Here is a 15,855-nt window from a genome sequence, read left to right on the forward strand (position 1 = left end):
AACTCAAAAATATAAATTTAAAAATATAATCAAAATACAAAAAAAATTAAGTGATCACACCAAACTAATGTGAAAATACATAGACAAAATATAAGTTTGGCCTAAATAAAAAGTTCATAATTCAAACTCTATATAGAACATACATTAACTAATAACATCCAAATTATAATTTATTCTAAAAATCGTTCTCCTCTAATCCTTCCATATTGCATGGAATATCATTATTTGCAAATCTTTAATCCGAACTGATCGAACCATGCCGGTTCAGTCGACTATTGGCTCGACCAATTTTTGGAAATTAACTTTTGGCTAAATTGAGCTGGTTTTTTCTCCGGTTCACGATTGGACCAGTTGGTTCAGCCCAACTTTAAACGAAGTGATATTTATCATGTATAAAAAGAGAAAATATAATTAAAATTATTTGAATAAATTTACTTACTCATGAAGTGAAATTTTGTGTAAACCCCATAAAAGATTTTACAAAAAATTTGACTATGCATATAGATGATAATGAAGATCTAAAATTTATACAATTAACCTCATCAAATTAATTGAACTTTGAAACAAAATTTCTAATAACTATTTTTCTTTTTTATAACATGAAAAGTTTGAGAAATTTCTCGATCGATCACAGAGAGTCTTTGATCTGAACCTATTTCATTCTTTTTTATCCCACAATCTTAGATAAACAGATAAGTTCGTAATGAATAGAAGTCTAATGGCCTGAACTCTTGAATGGATGTAGAAAATTATACATAATGGATGTAGAAAATTATACATTTCTACTGGAAGAAATTTAAAATCATGATTACAATATTCTAAATTTTAAAAAATGTACGAATAGACTGTCGGTGCTACCCCACATGTTCTGATAATGGGTTGAAGAAAGCAAGTATTCAATCGCTTTTTTTCTCGTACAATAGAGGACTTAGGGTTGATTGCCGCAAGTGCAATGGATGGGAATGGATCTTGATGTGGTTGGCAAGCAGGAAAATTTGGAAATATTTTCCTGGAAAAGTGAACGTGTTAACGCCGTTTCCCACTGGCTGAGCTGCAGTCACTTTGGCTTGTAGAAAAGACAAGTCGTCACCTCAGAAAGAAAATAATATTTTTTTGGGGTTATGTTTATACAAAAATAGCATTAAAATCATTAATCTAAGTAAAATTAATTAATTGGTACCCACTCAGTGGTGATTTTAAGTAGCCGTTGCATTGCGTTCATACTCAAACTCAATTAAAGTCTTGAGCACTTTTAAAATTAAAATTGTATAAATATGTACTATATCCAAGAAAACTACAAAGACATGGACCCAAATTTGATGACCTCTCCCACCTAAAATATTGATTGAAAAAAAAAGTTGTGTTATTCGTACATAATCACTTTTACAGATTGATTTACAGGGTGATATATCGCAAGAAATTTATGATATTTAGAATATAAATTGAAACAATTTATCGTGACATATTGCCGATAAATTGGATCTAAATGAAAAGAGGGAGACAATGGCGGCCACCCAAATCAACTGAGGATGCAGTGCGTGGTGAGGGCTAGGTGGGCGGCGGTTGGCAAGGTGACGATGTAGCGGGCAGCGAGCGGTGAGGGCGAAGGCGAGGTGTGCGGTGGTCGGCCCGGCCAGGATGCATCAAGCAGTGGCGACGAGGGTGAGGGCGAGGCCGTTGGGTAGTGGCAAGGGAGAAGATGCAGTGGGTGGTAGGCGGCCAGGCGAGGATGCAGCGGATGGCGGTGGTCGGCGAGTGATGAGGACGAGAGCAAGAGAGAGACAAAGGGATAGAGAGAGAATGGGGTTTGGGTCATTTATCAGAGGGGCAAATTGGTCATTTCATCATTCTATAAAGCGTTCTTTAAACTACCTTATGTACAAATAGCATTATCCTTGAAAAAAATAAGATATGAAAAATATTTTATATAAAAATAATTTTTATTGTATTTATTAAATTTTTCTGATAATTTTTGAAAAAAAATCATGTGACTTTTTATCTGAATTTTTTTAAATAAATTTATCTTTTTCTACCTAGATAAAAGATAAATTTATTTTAGTTTTTATAGATAAGAAAAAATGATATATATAGCACCTAACAAATTGATTGATAACAAATAGTTTTTATATGAGTTTTTATTTATTTTGATTCATCCAATACATTTTAAAAAATTTAATAAAAATCTTAAAATATATTTCAATCTTATTTTAAACATTTCATAATTCAAAAAATATTCCAATCTTACCCACAGTGCTAGCTAGGTAGACTGTAACCTTCGAATGAACAGTTTCTAAGATTACTAAGAAGTCATCGTCCCGGACCAGCCTGCCTGAAATGTTGGAGTAATGGGAACCCTTTAAGAGTGCTGAATGCTTCACCTATTACCATAATCTCTTCATCAAGCTGAAGTGAATGCAACCCCAACTTTCAAATCTTGGATTTATTATGAGTAACGGCGTCAACGCGTTATCTTCCTGCAAAGATAACCGGTTTTTTTCATCATCATCATCATCATCATATATGTATATATATGTATGTATCTTCTCTTAATTTGCTCCAAATCCATCGTCTTCCTGAATAATTATAAGCTATGGTTCTGAAGAAAAAATTGCTCAGGAGCATCTTTCCGGGTTGCTTCAAGCCCAAAGGAGCAGCGCTGGAGCCGGCAGGAAACAATGGAGTCTCGAAGCAGGACTTGTTTCACAGGCTTTCGCTTGTGGATTTGAGCAGCCCCGGCTCGCCGCTGTCTCTCATCAGCGACCTATCCAATTCCCTCGCCGGATCAAACCTTCATGTTTTCACACACGCAGAACTGAAAACGATCACCAACAACTTCTCGTCGAGCAATTACCTCGGCGAGGGTGGGTTCGGTCCGGTTCACAAGGGATTCGTCGATGACAAGATGAGGCCCGGCTTGGAGGCTCAGCCCGTCGCTGTGAAGCTCCTGGACTTGGACGGCCGTCAAGGCCACCGGGAATGGCTGGTGAGCATCAAAAACTCCGTTTTTTCCCTTTTTTTTGGCTACCGATCAATCACATTAATATTGTCAACTTTACATGCAAAAACTCTAAAAGATAAATTATGCTTGTTTGCACCATTTGTTGAGCAAATTCCCAATTCATGGCATTATAATAGAAAAGTCTTTGAGGGGAACAATCAATCCGGCCCACTCGGCCTTAATGTTGGTCTACCCTTGAGTTGATTTTGATTTTGAATACATATATATACTTACCATTTGAATTCATTTTGGTTTTTGATCAGGCGGAAGTGATCTTTCTGGGGCAACTGAGGCATCCCCATCTGGTGAAGCTACTCGGCTACTGCTGCGAGGATGAGCAAAGGCTTCTTGTTTACGAATATATGGCTCGAGGCAACCTCGAGAACCAACTGTTCAGAAGTAAATGTCTCTGTAACCAATGCACGTTTCGCCATTGATGCATAATTCGTTCATTAATTCTAATGAACAAATTATTAATCCAGGGTTTTCCATTTCGTTGCCGTGGAAGACGAGGTTAAAAATAGCAGTTGGCGCCGCAAAATGTCTTGCTTTCCTCCACGGCGAAGAGAAACCGGTGATTTATAGGGATTTTAAGGCGTCCAACATATTGTTAAGCTCGGTATGAATTAATTAATCTCTCTCTTGATGTTGGTTTCACGTTAAGCATTTAGAGTGTTAAAGAGGAATTCTAAAGCAATCCACTGTTATTCTTCCAGGATTACACGGCCAAGCTCTCTGATTTTGGGTTGGCAAAGGATGGCCCTCAAGGCGACCAAACCCATGTCACGACGCGGGTGATGGGCACAGAGGGGTATGCTGCTCCTGAATACATCATGACAGGTAACATCACGAATCCTCGCTATCTTATTAATGAAGCCTGAAGGCGATCCTAAGTGTCCCTTAATTTCTTTGTAGGTCATTTGACGACCATGAGCGACGTGTACAGCTTCGGCGTCGTATTGCTGGAACTGCTAACAGGGAGAAGAGCCATGGAAAAGAGCCGGCCGAGCAGAGAGCAGTGCCTGGTGGAATGGGCAAAGCCTCTTCTCAAGGATCCCCAGAAGGTTGATCGGCTGATGGACCCGAGCCTCGAAGGGCAGTACTCGACACAAGGGGCCAAGAAGGCGGCAGCCCTGGCTCACCAGTGCTTGAGCCACCATGCCAAGTGTAGACCCACAATGAGTAATGTGGTGCAGATCTTGGAGCCTCTCATGGACTTGGACGACCTTCCATTGGAATCCTTTCTGTACATTGCTCCCAATGCAACTGATAAAACAAGCGTTTTGGGGAAAGAAGGGTTGAAAAAGACTGAGAATCGCAAAGGCCACAGGCACAGGCACAGGGACAGGCTAAGGTCGACGAAATTGCGAGCCGTCCACTCAGACACCGCTCTGTACAAAACTCTCAAGGAATAATTAATGGCTGCTTCATCATGAACTAGCTAGCATGAAAAATTTTGAAATCACAGCTTTCATATACAACAGTTGATTACATTTTGTAAAGTTTGGTGCTTGGATCCTGTGAAGCTCTGTACCTATAAAACTCTTGATCGTAGCATTCAGGATATGTATATATATCTACTTAAACCAAATCAGAGTGGAAGAATCGATTCACGATTTGTCTAACAACTCTTCGTGAAAAAAACTATAAAAGTCGATTCACGATCTATCTAACAACCCTTCACGAAGAAAACTATAAAAGTTTTATTTTTTCTGTCCACCATTTTTCTGTCCAAAACTCAAAATGGTAATACCAGAAACGGTATATGAATGACAGCGGTAGACGTGAGAGTTTTACTTATTCTCTCATGTTTTGTTCTCTCTCTCTATATATAAATCACACATGGGCGAATTTGGGGGAGGGCATGTGTGTGACATGAGAGAGTTTTGCCCTCCCTTACCAGCAACTACTCCAACATCATATGGTCATCACACGAGCCCTATTGTCTATGACATTAGGGAACTCGAGGTGGCTGGCTATGACATTAATTCTCAAGGGAACTAGAGTTTTTGTCAACATATGAACGAGAGGGAAGGGCTCTAATAATCGTATATTAGTTTGTACTGACTAAGATAATGGATATGAATCTAAGTATTAATTCCTCAAGAACTAACTTATTTAAGTATCGAAATTATAGAATTATCTATCTTAAGTTAAACCTATTAAATCTTAAGAACTTAATTAAATTAATTAATCTAAAAAATAAAATGATTCAAATGGTGACCCAAACAAGAAAAATCAATTAATTTTGATAATTAAGACACATATATCAACCTAGTTATGCAATGCAATTTATAGATTTTATGTGAATAAATTAGTGAATTAAGTATGTCACGGCGAAATCTCTTAATGTATTCGTTATCTTATCTGTAGTTTACGATGATTTTACTCTTATTTAATAACTCCTTATATCTCTATAAAAATTTAATTAAATAAAAATATATTAGAATTTGTAAAATTCCTAGATTATGGTATGACTTGTGAGCCACTTTATCGCTTAAAGCTATACAAAAAAATTAAATTTTGTTTTCACTCAATTTTACTTTATGATGCATGGTACATACGATCTATTCTTTAATCTATCTCCTCTCGATCTCAAAGTTAGGCATCAAATCATGTAAATAGTGATCAAATATTTACAAATATTACAATTAATACCACACAACTTAACATAATTTAAATCATTCAATCACATGAAATTATAAAAATTATACCGTTGTTAGGAAATATAGAACATAGAAGATGGAGGAAATCACACGCACAAGACTATCTAAATTGAATAACCAACTTGGCTGTTAAATAGCCTTACAAAAGAAACTGAAATAAGTAAATATAGGCCACGTTTACAACTGTTGGATCGTGGCAGTAAGACTAAATCAACAATTAACAGATACCAAAATAAAAGGGTGGTGATAACTAATCACTTGACCACTACGTTAAATATAAAACTAACATTTCCTCCCTTAAACTGAATGCTATGAACTTCAGTTTATATCATTCCCAGAACAGACTCCCAATTGTTCTCGCAGCTTGACAAAGGTGTTCAACTTGAGTGGCTTAGTCATTATATCAGCCAATTGATCTTGTGTATCACAGTGCACCAACTCAACAATACCATCCTTTGTAATATTTCAAAGAAAATGAAAACGAACATCTATGTGCTTGCTTCGACCATGCATTACAGGATTCTTGGAAAGCTTGATTGCAGAGCTACTATCACATTGAATTACACATGACTTGCTTTGATTTTGATCCAGTTTTCCCAGAACTCTTTTTAGCCATATTGCTCGACATGCACATGAAGTTGCAGCAATGAACTTTGCCTCTGTGGTAGATAGACTCACCACTGGTTGTTTTTTTTGATGACCAAGAGATTGCCCCTGAACTCAATAGAAAAACATAGCCTGATGTACTCTTTCTATCTTCTAAATTTCCAGCATAGTCACTATCAGTGTAAGCAACTAGTTCATCATCTCCTCTCTTTCTGTAAAAAAATCCCAAAATCAGTTGTTCCTTTTAGATAACGCAACACCTTTTTTGTTATCTGTAGATGTAGTTCAGTAGGATTCTCCATATACCTACTAATGATGCTTACTACAAACATTAAATCTGGTCGAGTGGCTGTGAGGTACATGAGGCTTCCTACAATTTGCTTATAGTAAGTCTTGTCTACTTTAACTCCTCCTTCATCCTTCACAAGCTTGCAACCAAGAACAATGGGATTAAAAACAGAATTACTTTTATCCATTCCAAACCTGTACAGTACCTCAGAGGCATATTTCTTCTGGTTAACAAAAATTCCATCAGACTTTTGCAAGACTTCAAGACCAAGGAAGTACCTCATCTTACCAAGATCAGTCATATCAAACTCATGCTTCATTGAATGTTTAAATTCTGTAAACATTGATTCATCATTTCCAATAAAGATTAGATCATCAACATATAAACTTACGATCAAAATTTTACCTTCCTTGTTAGTCTTGATGAATAGAGTATGCTCATAGTCACACTTTTCAAACATTTCCTTCATAAAATATGCTTCTATGCAACTGTACCAAGCACAGGGTGCTTGCTTAAGCCCATAAAGTGCCTTCTTTAGCTTATAAACTTTGTGCTCATTTCCTTTTTGCACATAACCATAAGGCTGCTCCACAAAGACCTCTTCATTCAACTCACCATGTAAGAATGCAGATTTTACATCCAATTGATAAATGGACCACCATCTTTGAGCTGCAAGTGCAATCACCAAACGGATTGTCTCCATACGTGCCACAGGTGCAAAAACTTCAGTATAGTCCACCCCATATTGCTGTGTATAACCTTTTGCTACAAGCTGAGCTTTGTGCTTTTCTATTTCTCCATTTTCATTTAGCTTGGTCTTATAAACCCACTTTACTCCAATTGTCTTTCCTCCCTTAGGTAATTCTGTTAATTCCCAAGTACCATTTTTCTTTATTGCTTCCATTTCCACATCCATAGCTGTCCTCCATTTGTCACTTTTAATTGCTTCGTCAAAATAAATAGGATCAACAACTGCAAACATGGCAAGGTGAACTTCATTTTCTTCCTCGGAAAAACCTTCTCCAATTTCATAATTACTCATCCAGACAGGTGGTCTGCGACTTCTTGTGGTAAGTTGAGAATCTGTTTCAATAGCATCATCATCTGCATTTACTGCTGCATTTTCTTCTACATCAGCATCAACATTTGATTCATTTTCTTCTTCATTTACAATGACTGCTTCTTCAGAATCACCCCATTCCAAATCACATATAATACCTGGTTCATACTTCTTCTCCCAATCCCAGTGCTTGTCTTCTTTGAATATAACATCTCTACTGATAATAATCTTTTGTGAAACTGGATCATAAAGTCTGTAAGTCTTTGATTCTTCACTAACTCCCAACAAAACACAACTGAAACTCTTGTCATCTAACTTAGTTCTCTTATTGTTAGGAATATGAACATGAGAAATGCATCCAAAAACTCTAAAATAATCAACTAAAGGCTGAACTTTACTCCAAGCTTCTTCTGGGGTCTTGTTTTGAACTGCGAAAGTTGGACTTCTATTTAGAACATGCATTGTCCAATTTACTGCTTCAGGCCAAAAAGTCTTGGGAAGTTTCTTCGCTGCCAGCATACTTCGAACCATATTCATGATAGTTCTATTCTTGCGTTCCGCAACACCATTCTGTTGGGGTGTATATGCAGCTGTTAGCTATCGTTGTATGCCATTTACATCACAGAAGGTTACAAATTCCTGGGATGTGAACTCACCTCCACGATCAGTTCGCAGGCTTTTCAGAAAAGAACTGGTTTCCTTCTCAACACGAGTCTTAAAATTCTTGAAAACAGTAAAGGCTTCTGATTTTTCTACCAAAAAATAAACCCATGTTTTTCTACTAAAATCATCAGTGAAAGTAAGCAGGTACCTTTTGTTGCAGTTAGACATGGGAGTAATGGGTCCACAAATATCCGCATGTACTAACTGAAGAATCTCTGCAGCTCGCTAGGTACTTCTCTTTGGAAATGAATCCCTGTGTTGTTTCCCTACCAAGCAATCCTTGCATAACTTGGAGGGAGGTTGAAGTTGTGGTAATCCATTTACCATTTGCTTTTGCTGAAGAGTCTTTAAACCTTTAAAACTCAAATGTCCATACCGACAATGCCAAAGCTGCACAATATCTTCTGTGATTGTGTTGAAACAAGTGGATACTATAGGCTGAGATAAAGCACGCAAGACAAACATCCGATTTGAGGACATTTTCGATTCCATAATCAAACCTTTCTGTGAATGGAACACCTTACATTTGCCATGTTGAAATAAAATAGTAAGACCTTTTTCTTGCAACTGTCCAATACTTAGCAGATTACTTTTCAGCTCGGGTACATAGAATACACTTGTAATGATTTGAGTTATGCCATTCATTTGCAGCCTAACATTTCCTTTTCCTAGAACAGCCATACTTGTGTTGTTGCCAAGCTTCACAGAGTCTCGAAAATTCCCATCAAGATTTGAGAAATATTCCTTCTTTCTACACATATGATTGCTGCATCCAGAGTCTAGAAACCATACATCTTCTCTACTAGCTTTGTTCAGATCCATATATGTCATTAACAGCATCTCTTCTTGATTCTCTACATAATTTGCCTCTGTTTCTTTGCTTGGACATTCCCATGCAAAATGTCCTAACTTGTGACAATTATAACATTCCACTATAGCCTTATCAAAAAACCTCCTATTTCGACCTCTTCCCCTTCCTTTATAATTGCCACGACCACGACCTGAGTGATCACCATGAGTAATCTTCAAGAATTAATCTTCCTCAACATGGGAACTCATGCGTTGTTCATACACAATTAGGCTACTTTGCAGTTCATCAATGGTTAGAGTATCAATATCTTTAGATTCCTCAATGGAACACACAACATTATCAAACTTAGGCTTCATGGATCTTAAAATTTTCTCAACAATAGCAGTATTACCCTTATCCTCACCATTTGCTTTCATCTTGTTGGCGATGGTAAGAGTGCGAGAAAAATACTCGTTCACAGTTTCTCCAGTCTTCATATGAAGAACTTCAAACTCCTTTCGAAGAGCTTGCAGATTTCCACGTCTTACTTGTGATGTACCTTGATATTTCTGCTTCATAGAATCCCATATATCCTTCGAAGTCTTCTTGTTAAGAATTGTCTCTAGGATAGAACGATCTAATGCCTGAAATAAATAGTTCTTTGCTTTCAAATCCTTCAACTGCTGGTCATTAATATGCTTTCTCTGTGCATCAGTGAGAACAACACCTTCTGTTGCTGTAGGAACCGCATGAACGCCATTTTCCACCAACCCCCAATTCTCATTTGATCGCAAGAAGTTCTCCATGAGCATCGCCCAATGATCATAATACCCATCAAACTTCGGAACGGCTGGCTGTACAAATGAACTCTCTGTCGCCATTTGTAAATCGCTCGTAGAAGACTGTTGCTTCTGTTTAACCAGACCCCTGTTATGGGGCTCTGATACCAATTGTTAGGAAATATAAAACAGAGAAGATGGAGAAAATCACACGCACAAGACTATCTAAATTGAATAACCAACTTGGCTGTTAAATAGCCTTACAAAAGAAACTGAAATGAGTAAATATAGGCCACGTTTACAACTGTTGTATCGTGGCAGTAAGACTAAATCAATAATTAACAGATACCAAAATAAAAAGGTGGTGATAACTAATCACTTGACCACTACGTTAAATATAAAACTAACAACCGTCATAATTTCGATCATAACATGCTCTTAGTTTAATAAAATTACAGAGAAATAAATTAGAACTCAAATCAACAGTGAGAGCATAAAGAAATTAAATTAAATTAAATAAGAATTCTCCCCTGCTTCAGATCTGAGACCCAGATCTGGTCCTTGCTTCAGCTCCGTGGGTCCCGCCTGCCGCCCTGCTTCGCCCGAGCTTTCGCCGATCTCTCTCTGCCTCACTGCCGTTCTGAACGTCTTCTTCCGCCGCCCCTGTTCTCCTCTGTTCTTCTCGTTTTCCGCCGCACACTCCCCCTCTTGTCCTGCCCACTTCTTTTTAACCCTACTTCTTCAATTTTCCAATTTCTTCTCCAGCTTCTCTCCTTATCTTCATCTTCAATTCTCCTGCTTTGTGGGATGAGACAAGGGAGTTTCAACCAGAGAGGTTCATTGAGAAGGCGATCGACATCAAGGGGCAGGCTTTTCAGTTGTTACCGTTTGAGTCTGGGCGTAGAATGTGTCTGGGATACAACCTTGGATTGAAGGTGTTCCAGGCCAGTTTGGCCAATCTTCTCCATGGATTTAGATGGAGTTTACCAGATGATACGAAGTCGGAGGATCTGGACATGGCGGAAACAATCAGACTTTCCACACCTAACTCCCTTTGCCAGCGAAGTTATAATTAACTTGGAGCAACTTCCCCCTTGTTACCATTGTATGAATGAAATGGTTAAATGTTCAAAAACCCCCTACAACCAAAGATAAGCCCAACGGCCAAAATGAGACCTTTTCGCATTTGCAAAGGTGAGAATGGCCAGTTCATTAGTCTCACTAGCTTGACCTCCTATAATACTACTATTTTTAGATGACACTTTGACATTGACATGAAAATATGATAAAAGATAAAAATGCATGAAAATCTATCTAGAATTTATATACACGACCCCACATAATGGATAAATGCTAGATATATTGTTGTATTTTGACATTCACAAAATTATAACTATTTTATTAACTCATTAACAACACGTTTACATAGAGTTAAATTTTCGTTATCAACTCGCCACCAATATGAGCTCAAAGCAACTTCTCGCCTAAATAATATAGTATTGAAGTACTCGCTTACACATAACTTGAGAACAGGGAGGAATGGCGACTAATACAGATAGATTAAAACTAGTTTTAATTGGTAACCCTGTTACACACAAGTTCCTTTGTAATGGTAATACTTATTGAGACATACAAAACCAGAAGACCATATTCAGAGATTACTTGTAAAGTTCTGGGGAAAGCCTAGGCTGGACCAGTGCAACCAGAGGGATCTTCTTAGGTGTGGAGAGTCCAAATGTTTCCTCCATGTTTAGATCACCTAGCTTCGTGTTGTCGGGCAAACTCCATGTAAATCCATGGAGAAGATTGGCCAAGCTGGCCTGGATCACCTTCAAACCGAGACTGTATCCAGGGCACATCCTGCGCCCGGACCCAAATGGCAGCAATTCGTAATCTTGCCCCTTGACGTCGATTGCCTTTCCGATGAACCGCTCCGGTCGAAACTCCTCCGGCTCATCCCACAACGAAGGGTCCCTTCCGATTGTCCAGACATTGACGAGCACTCGAGTTCCCTTGGGAATGTCGTAGCCGGCCACCTGGCAATCCTCGCGAGAGAACCGAGGGACCAACATCGGTGCTACAGGGTGCATTCTCATCGTCTCTTTGACAATAGCCTCTATGTAAGGCAGCTTCGGGATGTCTTTCTCTTCGACCCATCTATCTCTACCGATGACTCGGTCCAACTCTTCGACTGCCTTGTCAAAAACCTCTGGTCTCTTTATTATCTCGGAGATTGCCCATTCTGTGGTCACGGCCGAGCTCTCGGTTCCACCGGCGAGTAGGTCCTATGGGCAAATCAATCATAATCACCTAAGTAAGTAAGTCACTCTTAAGACTCAAAATAATAATATAGCAATCCCTAATAAAGCAAGCTAGCTAGATAGCAGCCCTCTGGGTCCGCAGACGAAACATCTTTTGGTGAAATCATGTTAATAATTGCAAGGATAAGAAAGTGGGGACAAACTTTATGATGCATAATGCATCTATCATAATATTAAAAGAAAAATCCAAACTTTGGTGTTACTATCCAGTAAGCGTGGTGCGTGTGCAACAGATGAACGTATTTGAGTGACACCGATTGTTTATATAAAGATAAGGATAATTCTATCTCACGTGCGTGCGTGCGTGGTGCAGAGTGTGGGGACCATGTGCAGGGTGTGGGGACCTTGAGGGGAAGGATTTCATCTTTTGATAATTCTATAAATAAGAAAAGATATATTGATAAACAGTTGGACGACTCTACATTCTCCCGATATATTGAGACCAATATATCTAAAGATAAATACCTGGGTAAAAGCCTTGACTCCATGCCTTTCTAGCTTGACCTCGTTATTGGGGTCATCGGCGAGTTGCAGAAGAACGTCGACCATGTCCCTGGCCACGAAGTTCTCCCCCTCCGCTTGTCTCCTGTCGTTGTGTTCGTCCAGTACATGCTCCAAGAACACATCGAACTTCTTCGCCAAAGCCTTCATCCTCTTCACGTACCCCTGCAAGTCCAGGAAATCGATCCAAGGGATCGAGTCTCCGATGTTGAACACGCCGTTCAGCAAGAACAGCTCGTCCAGCATCTTCTTGAACTCCTCAGGCGTCACCGGCGACTCCTCCTCCTGGTCCAGGTACCTCTTCCCTAGCACCATCCGGCTGATCACGTTCAGGCTTACCGTCGACATTTGGTCCTTCAGCAAGATGGGCTTGCCGGAACACTTGTACAGCTCCTTCAGCAAAGAGGTCAGCTCTTCCACCCGAATGTACTCGAACGATTCGAGCCGCTTCGCGCTAAACAGCTCCATCAGGCACATTCTCCGAGCTTGCCGCCAGTAAGCCCCGTACGGCGACCACGTGATGTCGGAGTAGTTGTAGGTGGTGTATTTTCCGGCTGCCGTTTTGGGGCGGCAAGCGAAGGTAACGTCCATGGTTTTGAGGAAGACCTTGGCCATCTCCACGGAGGAGCCGACGACAACGGGGAAGGAGCCGAAGCGGAGATGCATGATGTGGCCGTACTTCTGCGACAGGTTGTGGATTGAGCGGTGCGGGAGTGATCCGATGAGGTTGAGGTTGCCGATGATGGGCCACGGCCTGGGACCTGGCGGCAGGTTGATCTTGCGGCGGCGGCGGAGATGTGTTGAGAGAAGGAGGAGAGCTGCCGTCGCCAGCCATGCGGCGGCAAAGGATGTCCATGATAGCGTTTCCATTGCTGCGGCGGAGGTTGAAGTGGTGGCCGTAGGGCACTTCTGAAGGTCGGAATGTTGATGAATGTTGAAGCCTGCGAATCCCTATTTATATAGTCGAGTGGCCTCTCTTCTCAAGCAATTGTGCTTGCGGACCCTTATGTTTCCCCTTTTCAAAAATAGGAAAGATAGTATAATTTATTAATACTAATATTCCATAAATAATATTATTTAAACACACTTTTTTTTATTTTATAAATCACATTCTTTACATATAAATATGAATGCTCTTAAGGTAATGTTTATTCATTGTATCAAAATAAAATTGAAATACTTTTCAAACTAAGATATGAATGATTAAAATAAAATTGAAAATTATTCTAAGACTTTTATGAGACACATATGTATTATTTTTTCTTATTTATAAGGTTTAAAATAAATTTATTTGAACAGAAAGAGATAAATTTATCTATAAAGTTCAAAATAAAAAATCATGTGATTCTTTTTTAAAAGTTGTCAAATAAATTTAATAAATATAATAAAAAATATTTTTATTTATAATATTTTTTATATTTTACTTTTTTTCTATCTATATCTTAATTAACAAACACTACTCTAAGTACCGAAATTTTCCAAGCTCAAACAACTCCAAACTCAATGCCTATGACATAATTTGACTATAACTTCTAAGTGTATTTATTTTATTTTAAAAAAGTATTCATTATTTTTTAAATAATAATTAATTTCTAAAATAATTTTATTATTATCAAATGTCATTTAATTAATTTTATTGAGTCACATCTAATTACATATATATAAATATAAATAATTTAATTTTATGGTGCAAAGACTTCAAAGTCCATGGTCAAGTACTTACAATAACTTAATTGGATGAATTAAAAAGTAGAAGACCGAGACCTGGGAAAGTTAAATAAAGAGTGTAAGGGGTGACCCATGTGTGTGTGTGTGTGTTTGTGCATTGCAATTGATTGGAAAATACATTGCAAATGCAAGGACTTTGATATGCAACCACTTTGGGTGACATGACTTGTCTTGTTGATGCATTTGAGATTAATTGAAGACTATAGAAGAAGATGTTGTTCTTTGATCGAGCGAGTATGTGGACTGCGACAACAAATGTGTCGTTGCTAAAGGCAAAGAACATGAGCAATGAAGTGTCGTGGTGGTGGTGGCAGGATAAATCCGACAATGAATGAAAAGATCACTAGATGAAGGCTCTAGTGGTGACTATTGTGGTGTGCGGAGCGATTAGAATCAATTTTTTTGCTAATAGTGGCGTTTTTCCTTTTTTAGTACCAAAAGCAAAGGCTTGAGAAAAACGTCAAGTACCATCATTGCCACTGTCTATAACCATATCTACCCGTTGAAGCTTTGTTTGGGTGTATTTCTAGTTTTTAAGTTTTTGCTTATTAAGTATTTCTTTATCCGCATGTGTATTGTATGTTCTAATTGCGAGGTGTGTAACTCACTCAAAAATATATAATCTAAGAATATAATTAAAATAACAAAAAATTTAAATTATCACACAATTAAATTATAAGTTTGGCCAAATCTAACCCTTAAACTTTAAATTTGATGTGAATTTAATCCTTATGAAGATGGACAAAAGAAGAAAAAAAAAATTGTTGTGTCAGAACGCAATTAAATTAAACCCATCATCTCAGACTCTTGAAATCTTAATTTTATATATTAAATTTGATTAATAATTGAGTTTGGCACACAAATTTAAGACGATGATTCGATGTCTAACTCAACCACTACTGATACGACACCAATAAGATTAAAATCAGACGGCTGGAATCAGCCAAGAAGTCTGCATCATGGTTGTTCCATTGATCAAAAAACTTAAGTCGTTATCAAGTTTGTTGGAATGTCTTTTCTCTGCAATTGCAAGGAAAAAGGGTAAGAAAAAGAAGATAATATGAATGGGCTGACCATTGACTCGTCTCGGAAAATGTCTTTCCCACTGCTCTTCATTTTCCCGGAAAATTTTGGAAGACTTTCAGAGCAATCAAACGTAACGGTAGGTAAGGTCATGAAAATTAAAAAAGACGAAAAAGAAGAATCATTTAAGTTGTTTGTACTTATAAGCTTTGAATTGCATCAAATTGAAATTAAGTAATGCGCCAACATAATTTATAGTTTAAAAATATTTTTAAAAGTTCTTTTGTTAGCTTAAAAATATCTTTATATGAGGTGTCTGAACATAAAATTAAGCCGAACTTTGGATAAAGATTTTCTTGTTAGTGACCTAAATCATAAAGAATCTGGATATAATTTACTTAATTTATAATTACAATACTATGATTGATATA

General features: G+C 38.0%; 2 protein-coding genes across 2 annotated transcripts; one reads left to right on the top strand and one right to left on the bottom strand.

Moving 5' to 3' along the window:
* Window positions 1–2,384: 2,384 nt before the first annotated feature.
* Window positions 2,385–4,705, top strand: LOC127795177 (serine/threonine-protein kinase RIPK-like). The gene is made up of 5 exons (XM_052326688.1): window positions 2,385–2,983; window positions 3,262–3,397; window positions 3,481–3,617; window positions 3,715–3,838; window positions 3,914–4,705. The coding sequence occupies exons 1-5, from the start codon at window positions 2,591–2,593 to the stop codon at window positions 4,411–4,413; spliced, it is 1,290 nt and encodes a 429-aa protein (XP_052182648.1). The 5' UTR covers window positions 2,385–2,590; the 3' UTR covers window positions 4,414–4,705.
* A 6,686-nt stretch (window positions 4,706–11,391) lies between these two features.
* Window positions 11,392–13,648, bottom strand: LOC127795273 (trimethyltridecatetraene synthase-like). The gene is made up of 2 exons (XM_052326849.1): window positions 12,638–13,648; window positions 11,392–12,136 (listed from the first exon to the last, which is right to left on the bottom strand). Exons 1-2 carry the CDS (start codon window positions 13,541–13,543, stop codon window positions 11,510–11,512), a joined length of 1,533 nt encoding a protein of 510 aa, XP_052182809.1. The 5' UTR covers window positions 13,544–13,648; the 3' UTR covers window positions 11,392–11,509.
* Between the last annotated feature and the right edge of the window lie 2,207 nt (window positions 13,649–15,855).

Source organism: Diospyros lotus, chromosome 2 (assembly GCF_014633365.1).
Source record: "Diospyros lotus cultivar Yz01 chromosome 2, ASM1463336v1, whole genome shotgun sequence".
In the NCBI taxonomy this organism is placed as follows: Eukaryota; Viridiplantae; Streptophyta; class Magnoliopsida; order Ericales; family Ebenaceae; genus Diospyros; species Diospyros lotus.